This window comes from Curcuma longa, chromosome 4 (genome assembly GCF_044706935.1).
Source record: "Curcuma longa cultivar G26 ecotype Majalengka, Jawa Barat chromosome 4, ITB_CL_G26_1.1, whole genome shotgun sequence".
Taxonomy (NCBI): Eukaryota; Viridiplantae; Streptophyta; class Magnoliopsida; order Zingiberales; family Zingiberaceae; genus Curcuma; species Curcuma longa.
In genome coordinates, this window is record NC_133864.1 from 18492667 (window position 1) to 18502402 (window position 9736).

General features: G+C 31.9%; 1 protein-coding gene and 2 pseudogenes across 1 annotated transcript; 1 reads left to right on the forward strand and 2 right to left on the reverse strand.

The window, feature by feature from the left end:
• Positions 1-3106: 3106 nt before the first annotated feature.
• LOC141827216 (uncharacterized) lies at positions 3107-4042 on the reverse strand (annotated as a pseudogene).
• Positions 4043-4189: 147 nt separating this feature from the next.
• LOC141827217 (uncharacterized) lies at positions 4190-5105 on the reverse strand (annotated as a pseudogene).
• Positions 5106-6171: 1066 nt separating this feature from the next.
• LOC141828442 (uncharacterized) lies at positions 6172-9524 on the forward strand. The gene is made up of 12 exons (XM_074715872.1): positions 6172-6243; positions 6318-6426; positions 6632-6720; positions 7332-7388; positions 7493-7601; positions 7684-7785; positions 7862-7926; positions 7995-8098; positions 8176-8240; positions 8746-8800; positions 9100-9264; positions 9391-9524. Coding segments are annotated over exons 1-11 (918 nt in total). The 5' UTR covers positions 6172-6241; the 3' UTR covers positions 9261-9264; positions 9391-9524.
• Positions 9525-9736: the final 212 nt, after the last annotated feature.

Sequence of the window (9736 nt, forward strand, 5' to 3'; positions counted from 1 at the left end):
GACATGATCAATTGAATTAATAACATGAGCATTTGCACTATTAATTCTTTATTTTGTTTGTGTTTTGTGCAAGGAATTGAATTTAGGTGTGTCTTTATATTCATCTCACCTCTAGTCTAATGATAGTAGATGTTATAGTTAAGTGACATTGTTATAGTTTTTGAAGCTTCAAAAATGCATTAGCATAGTTGATCCTTGAAAATGTTAAAACAAACTTGATTTTCATGTCTCCAACAAGTGTGTTGATTATGATATATGTTGGTCGACTCACGACGGAATATTGGCTTCATATTGTGGATCGAAGTGTTATGTCGGCCAACACATTTTAGCAAAAAATGAAATCTGTCACTCTAGCGGTCTCCATATGATCGGTTTTATGACTATCTATGAGAAGGTAAATCGGGAAATTGCAGTTGACCACTATAAAAGAGTGGACATTACGAAAGAGGATATTGCTTCGGCTTTGTCGAGATTCGACTCTTGTCCACTTTAACAAGTCTGTTCTAAAGTAATCAATTCAATCATATTCCGGGGCATGTCGGCCGACACACATTTAAATAGAAGCTATTGTGTAGGCTAAGGTAAAATTTTGACATTTCTAGAGCTATCAAATTTTGAATGTTAAGCTTCGCAACAATTATTTTTTTGAAGTGTCGGCCAAATTTATAAGTTGTTCAACATGCATTTCCACTTTTGGAAAAAAAAATTACATGTGGAACAATTGTATTACTGGTAGTTTTAGAGGATTTTGCTCATCGATTGTAGTGCGATTCGTCATTCATTACACTTTTCTACAATATTCTCTTGCAATCTAAAGACTTTCTCAATCAAAAACTTCTCTTGGTTGTCTTTGAGATGGAGTTTGCATTGCTTTCCTTGTATGTTTAATTTCTTTTCAAAGAAAAGCATAAATCTCTAAAGTTTCTAGGGATAATCCTGTGCTTAACGTATTTAGGATTCTAAATTTGCTAAAACTTTTGTAAGAGCACCTTAGTTGTACTCTTTGTAGTAGATTTGTCCATAGGTCAGATCAGAATTGGACCTGACTTAGAATCGGAATCGGATCAATGGGTACGAACTCGTAATCACTTTTTTGTTTATTATTTTTTTAAATTTATTTTATATTTATAAATTATTTAACAATATTTTAGTGATATTAATATTGTTTTTTTTAGTAATTTAAGGGTGAATTTTTTGAACCGATTAATTTTGGAAGGAATCGGTCTGATTTTATAGAAGTTTTTCATTGATTATCAGAATAAATTAAAAAATATATAAAATGATTTGATATTTATAGTTGAATTTTTTGAGAATCAATTATGCTAGATAAATGCCTTCATTGGGAATTGATGACAGATGTTCCTATTTGTATGATTCATGATATTATTAGTTCAATATCACTTAATTTGTTTGCTTAAAATTTTTCAATGTTGAGTTAATTTTTAAACTTATTTATTTTGAATCTTCTAATTCAAACTATTATATCTTTAACCCATTAAATTTATTGATGTAACTCTCTTAATAGGTTACTTTTTAATCTTATTTTATTATTTTATCATATATTATTTGACTTACATAATATATCTAATAATAAATTTATTAAGTGATGATTTATTCAATAGTAAAATTATCTATATAATGAAAATTATCACCCAATATATAAAATTAATCAAATGATATAATTTATATGATATATAATTAATCATATTAAAATATCATTGACTTAAAAAAAATACTTTAGAACTTAGCATAATATTATTCTTGATCTATTTTGATTTTGATTTTTTTTAAGCTTAGAATGAAAGTTATAAAAATAATTAAAAAAATGTGTTTTCCTATGATCGGATGAAAGTTAGAAAAATATTAAAAGAAATATAGTTTTCACTCTTATATTCTAAGTGAATAGATATATAACTTAAATAAATATACTATTTTTTAAAATTTTTATTTTGTATATTTATAAATTTTTAAATATTTTTTTAAAAAATAAAATATAAATAATAATTTTGAACTATCACGCTATGAACTAATCGTAATCGACGATTTCAAACGGTAAATTATAACCGCCTTTGAAAATTAAAGTTAAGGGTTGAGATTTTGTGAATCGTTAATTTTGAACCGTGATTGAATTTACCTTATAATATATTTTTATTTTTAGATATTCACACAAAAGCTACAAAAGTCATGGGGTAGGTTAAGTCTTCAAATATCATTGTATTATTTTTCTCCTTTCAGTTTTACAAAAAAAAAATACTTCAGAGTATCATACAATTTTATTTTGTTACACACATATGCTTTAGCAAGCATCTTCAGTGGTAGAAATTATTGTAGGGTTTTTTTAGCCCTACAATACCACATTAAAAATAAAAAAAACTTTTATTACTAAGAATATCTTTGGTGGTAGAAATTGTTGTAAGGTTTTTTTGGCCCTACAATACCATATTAAAAATAAAAAATCTTATTCATCACTCCACTATCAAAAAAAAAAAAATCTCTCAACCTTGTTTATGGGTCTCATTCTTTATTTATATCTTACATTATATATAGATAATGTATTTTATATTTTATTTATATTTTATGTAGAATATGTATTTAATATATTATTTTTTAGATTTATATATAATTTTTTTATAAATAATAATTGATAAAATATAATCAAAATTTTATAAAATTTAAAAAGAATGTATAATATTAAACAATGAATTTTTAAAAAATAATTCATGAAATAGACTATAAGATAATTAAATATATTTAATTAATAAATTATTTTTTCACTCATCGCGATTGTAGTGTGTCTCGATATGCTAAACTAAGTTGGCTAGAAGATGATGATGCAATTGACTTTCATATAGCTTATAATTTCTCAAGAGGTACTCTTGAAATTTTTAGATGGAACCCTAAAATATTTGTGATGAAGGATTTCTTTCATTATTGACTATTGCATTCCCTCATCCTTAATATGAATAATGATATTGTTCAAAATAATATATATATATATGATGTCCTTCAAGTTATCATTATAACAAAATCGTCCTGGACCTCTAATCATTGTCTATCGAAATTGGAGCACCTCAAATACTCGCTCAACATCTTTTCTTGCAACCTCCTATTGTTCCTTAAACATCATTCTCTTGGGATCCTGAGAGCATGAAAAGCTCTTAATGAAAGTAGCTCATTTTGGATAAATCTCATCAGTTAGATAATATCCTTTTGCATATTGTGTATTGTTAATGGTAAAATTAATCTTTGATGCATTTTATTGTAAGATGTTGAATAAATGTGATTTGTTAAGCACATTAATTTATTACACTACCCTGCAATACCAAAAAAATCGTGCTAGATCCATAAGTCCACTGATGGGCCTTCAAGCATAATTATTGCCCCAACTAAATTGGTCTTTCCAAGCAACGTGACAATTTTTCTATTATCAATGCATATAATTAAGACTACCCAACATGCCAAAAAAGTCTTGTCTCTATCCATGCATTTCAAGCAAGTGTTGGATGTTGGCAACGTTGGGTTTTCTCAAAAATTGTGCCTAAACACTTAAATCACATATTAGCAAAAGTTGAACAAATATTCAATGACAGTTGTTTCAACAACCTGTAGGTGCTTATTGTAATAGTTGGCAGGGACTCTGTACGCCAATTGATGGATAACCATCGTGCATTTTTGAAGTGGCAACAAACTTTTTTTCCCTTGGCATCGACCCTCCATTGAAAATATTTAGAATGATTTTCTAAAACATCGACTATACGAAGGAATAACCCTCTTTGCATTCGAAATCGACGTTAGAATATACTGACTTATCAGAGAAGTAATTATTAAAAAGACGAGAGTGTCCGACTTCACGATCCCAGTTCAAATACCTTCTCTTCTGTGTCCTGTTAGAAGAACTTTGAGCTCTTTGACGTAGCATTTATCGCTGCTCAGATAACCGGAGCATTATTTGTTCATCTATATCCTCTGTATCTTTTACCAATTCATTTCTCCAAAACTTACGGATCATGGATCTTTTAGATCGGTCTAGATTTTCAGACATTTAGAATAAATGAAGATATTTGTGTGGTTGAGAAAACAATGCTTATAGAATAGAAGATTCTAGTTTCCTTGTATATATAAGCTAGTTTGTAATGGTTATTTTGTAACAACTGCTTTTTATCCTTCATAAAGATCAACTTAAACACATCTATATTAGATCATATCTCTATTTAATTCTTTCAACTATTTCTTCATGTATATGAAGTTATCCCAGTGTCATCTCATTAGTATCCTTCATAAGAATTTCATAATTCTTATGAAGGACCTCGGCTTCCCGCAAAATTATTTTTTACATTTGATATTCTTTAATATTTTATTAATCCGTATGATGCTTTGTTTCATTTTGTCACTCTCTCGATTTTTGGATTTGCCCTTCCTCTTCTCCTCCTTTTGCCTTGTTGGACAAATACAGATTTCATCTACATTAACACTCATATCTGGATTTGATATGGAAGTGTGTCCTTGATTTAGATGTCCTTATCTTCTTGTTAGAGTGATGACTAATCAATTGTTCTCATATTCTTTGAGAACCCTCTACACATACATATACTTAAAGTCAATATTATTATTGACTTTCCACATATTCAGAGTATTCTCTAACACATTCTCATCACTCCAACTGCTTTAATGATGAGTATAAAATTATTATAGTTTATAGAAAATTCATTCACCATCAACGTGAACGTATAGTAATGTGATTTTAGCCGCTTCCAAATTCTCAAAATAGTTCCAATGGGTCCATGCTTCCAAAAAGTTTTATCTTTTTGGTCATTACTAATGACTGTGGTGGTGCTGATGGTGATCCATGACTTCACAAGGACTACATCTTCATTTAGAGACCAAACTATTCATTTCGAGTCATTTGTCTTCGGTTCATATTCATGCTCTATGTGTGATGAGTGTGGTGACCACTAAATTCTTGAAATAGATGATGACATTACGGATTCTTTGTCACTAACAGATGCATTGACACTAACCCTTCTTGATTCGTTTGAAAGCATGACTTATGGTTGAGGAGGAGAAAATACGTACGACAGAGCTGACATCCCAAATTGACTACCCATGGCTGACCTATCTTGGAGTTGATACATATAAAACAGAGCTGGGGTGGCGTTATTTGGATTCGTTATTTTTTTTTTTTTGAAAATTTAAAGGATATTGTAGAACATATGAAATATTTTAAAAATTTAGAGGATATTGTGTGTGAGAGAAAAATTAAAAATATTGGACATTTAGATGAATGCAAGTATTTTGGGAAGATGTGTTTTCTTTTTCATAAGATTTATAAAAAATATTAACATTTTCACACGTCTCGAACAAAAATATAAATATAATGAAAGGAATAAAATTTTTTTTTTATATTTATTGATTTTATTTTTTTAAAAAAAGTTATTATCAAATTATAAAATAATTTTAATTTTTTTAAAAAAATAAAAATAAAAAGAAATGGAGAGCCACTCCCAACGTTAATAAACGGAGCTTCCTCCCATTGTGGGAGCTCGTTCTATTTGATAAGTTATTCATAATTCATGGATGCTTTTATTATAGTTGAAATAATGTCTTTCTTTGTCGTAGTCAACTATAGTTTTTCGATTTATCTTTTCACAGATAATTATAAATCGATCGTGTAGAGTTGTTGGAATGACGGATTCTTTTTTTTATTTTTTTTGAAGAAATGGATGCTCTCACGATATAATTTAGTTATAAAATTTATTTAAAAAAAAATAGACTTTTAGCCATCCATTTCGGTCTTATAATTTTGGACATGGACAATTTGCAAAACTCAGAGGGCATTTCGACGATTTTGAAACTTAAAAGGTATTATTCTAAAAATTCATATAAAACTTGGGGCATGTTGAAAAGTTTCCAAAATTTTAGGTTAAAAGCCAGGCCTTTTGTAGCACAGCTGACGTTTCTTCTGCGCTCCGAAGGCAAGAAAGGAAGGAAGACGAGGATAGAGAAATGGGCGTTTCCATGTTCCAGCTTGCGCCTGATCTCATTGTTTCCAGGCTCTGTTTCGGTCCCCTCCTGTCTTTCACCGCTTGCTCCTCCCCTTCGTTCGGAATGAATCCATACGAATTGCTTCATTCTTTGTTCATCAGGAACGATGACATTTGGGGAGCAGAACACTCTGCCACAGTCTTTTCGCCTTCTTGACGCCGCCGTTGATGCTGGTATCAACTTTTTCGACTCCGCCGAGATGTAAGCAATCTCCTCCCTCTGTCCCTCCATCTGCTTAAGAACAAAAAGGTATTCTGATATTTTTTGGAGAGTAGGTATCCTGTGCCACAGCGCAAAGAGACTCAGGGCCGGAGCGAGGAGTTCATCGGGCGCTGGATGAGGGTACGCAATGTGCCACGCGATCGCATTGTTCTTGCCACCAAGGTTGATCTCCTGCTTTGTCTTGGTTATCATCGCAGTGTTTTTTCATATTGTTTACTAAACCTGCGGTTTTCAAACTACATTTTTTTCTCAACGAACCAGCTGATACATTGAAGTCAAAAAGTTGATTCTTAGTTAACTGACATCTTTCTGCCTGTGCGTTTTCCTCTTTGGATTGTTTAGCCAATTCCAACTCTTCAACTTGCAGGTAGCTGGGCCTTCTGGTCAGATGACTTGGATACGCGGGGGCCCTAAATCCTTAGATGCTAAAAATATTTCAGAGGCTATTGATAACAGGTTCCCTATATCACTTCTTTCACTTAAAACTATTGCTGAATTTCGAAACTTAGTTGGATCATTATCACTTGAGATTCTCTTTTTTTTTTTTTTTTTGTAAAATGAACTCTTATCAAATAATAGAGCTTTCATGATTAAAGGTTTGTAGAGAGCACATGAAAGCAACTAATAATCACTTAGAAACTGATACATTAACTAATTGCTTTTCACTGTAAACAAATAGTACAAATATAGGATTAAGTGGGTCTTTCCTTGGTGATTTCAGAATTCAACTAACTGTTTGAATGAATGGGTCAGTTTCCCTTTTTATTTTACGATGTTGGCCTGGTAAGCAGCAGTGTAAGAGAAAATGAAAATTTAGCTGATATCTCCAATCAGTCCATTTTGCTTATGCTGATGCCTTTACAGAGCAAGCTTGTTAATAGTCTTGTTGCATATAAAAACATTATTTTGGTGAAAATAATCATCAGTAGTTCACGATGTTTAATGATCTGTACCATGAGAAAGTAGCATGCACTTATTTTAATTTTTCTTCTAGCAATCGGTTATACTAAATATTTTTTTCAAGGCATAGCAGCTAATTGTTATTGATTTTTTTTTTCTTTTTACAGCTTAACTCGGTTGGGCACAGATTATATTGACCTTTACCAAATACATTGGCCTGATCGGTATATTTCTCAATATAATAGCTAGCCCCTAAATGAATTCTTGTTCTTTCATAATTAACCAAGCTTCTTTTGTCTATCTATTCTTTTTTCAAGCCATTTTTCAGTTATGTTCCAATGTTTGGAGAAACTGAGTATGATCCAGGCCGACAGTATGGGTCTGTGGCTATCGAGGAACAGCTTGATGCTCTTGGAAATGCTGTTACTTCAGGCAAGGTAGTCTTTTTACATCATTCTCCAGCAATGTTTTATATACTTTTGTAACAGTTGGCACCTTGACTAAGTCTCCTGCTTGTAGATTCGGTACATTGGGCTTAGTAATGAAACACCATATGGTGTGATGAAGTTCCTCCAAACTTCTGATCATATGTTCTCCAGTCCAAAAATAGTTTCTGTGCAGGTAAGAATTTTGAGTCCAAGTTATTAAACATGTTTTCCTTGGTGATGTATCATAATAACCAACTTTTTTTTGTCAGAACTCATGCAACTTACTCTGTCGAAACTTTGATTGTGGATTAGCTGAGTGCTGCCACCATGAGAGGTGATTACTTTGTCAACATTAAATCAAGCATCGGGATTATATATATATTGATGGAAACCTTTCTTTAGTATAAGCTTGTTAGCCTACAGTCCAATGGCAATGGGCATCCTTTCTGGGAAATATTTTTCTCCTGATGGAGGACCTTCAGATGCAAGAATGAATCTTTTTCGAGGTTACATCCTAAAGACATTCTTAGTCTGCATCTACTTTTTCCCTCCTTGATTTTTTTTCTTCTATTATTCTTCCTAGGAAGATATAGTGAAGGTGAATCCAGATACAATCTTTCAAATGCCACCTTGAGAGCAGCTGTTGCGGTACGCAGGTTTCTGTTCATCCTTATTCATGCTGAATACAGTATAGATGAAATGTATAAATATGTTAACTAAAACATGTTTGTTAGGATGCTTTTTAGGTAGGTTGCAACTTATTAATCCACTAAAGAACCTCCTTTATTAGTGATAAAAAAAGATTACAAAAACAATAGTGATAGAAGGAAAAACAGAGTTTGATTCATGAACCAAAATGTGTTTGCACATAGATTGGTTTCCAAGTACTTTATACAACTAAAAGGTTGAATGAATGAGTGATTCATTTTAGTGAGGAATAAGAAGCTAAAATAGTAAAATAACATAAAAGCAAAGCTATGGTGAAGTAGCACTATTGTTGCAATCAAAGAGATTGTGTTCCCTATCATCCTTATATTTTGTTCCTTGCTTGAAACAGCTCGTATACATCTAGTTGTAGAATATAAGATTATTCTGCAATTTTTACTCTATTTAACTTGATCTTCCTTTAACATTTACTGGTATAAATATGCAGGAATACACAAGTATTGCCAGAAAAAATGGTGTCTCTCCTGCATGTCTTGCAATTGGTATGGGTTATAAATGCTGTTTAGCTGTAGTTTGTTTATTCCATATACTATCACAGCGTCTGCCTACTTGAGAAGCTAGCCTTTGGTGATTAACAAGTATTTTCCAGAATTTGTGATATTTTAGTTTTAAACATGTTGCACCTTTTGTGCTTTCTTGGATTTTTTGTGTACTGTTTTGTGGATAATGAGACATTTGTCCTACTTTCTTTTCTATATCACTAAATTATAAGTGTGCTCCTAGTCTGTTGATTAGTACATTATATTCTTTCTTCATAATCGACGTGCCCTTGTCTTTGCAGCATTTGTGCTGAATCACCCACTTGTTGCGAGTGCCGTCTTTGGGGCAACAAAATTGTGGCAGCTTAGGGAAGTCCATAACGCTTCCAAGATTCGTCTTTCTGCCGAAATAACTGCAGAAATTAATGAAGTTCATCGAAGATATCAGAATCCTTGTCCATGATCAGGTTTTGACTTCAATCCGGTCGATCTCGATTTTCTAAACTGTAAGCAACCAATTCCAATTTCATATGCCTTTAACCAATGCTGGAGGACAAAATTCAAAACTTATCAATCCATCAACTGTTGTGCAGGAAACAACAAGAACAAACAAACATCTAAACTATAACCCTCCGCAGCTATTTGAAGCCGGCTACATGAATTCTGTGCTGTTTGTATTCTTTCACCTCTTCTCATTCTTGAAATCTTCAACTATTGTGGAATCCGTCATTCCAGCGGTCCCACACGATCGGTCCCACGACTATATGTGAGAAGGTAAATCGAGAAACTGCAGTTGACTATGACGAGGAAAGACATTATCTTGACTTCGTCAAGATTCGATTCTTGTTCACTTTAACAAATTTATCCTATTGTAACTAACTTAACTATGCTTTGGGAGCATGAAATCTTCAACTCTAATTAATTGATTTAATGTTAGAG

Coding starts and splice junctions, on each gene's coding strand:
- LOC141828442 (XM_074715872.1), top strand. Junction 6,721..7,331: donor TCAGAGGCTATTGATAACAG/GTTCCCTATATC, acceptor TTCTTTTTACAG/CTTAACTCGGTTGGGCACAG. Junction 8,801..9,099: donor TCCTGCATGTCTTGCAATTG/GTATGGGTTATA, acceptor TTGTCTTTGCAG/CATTTGTGCTGAATCACCCA.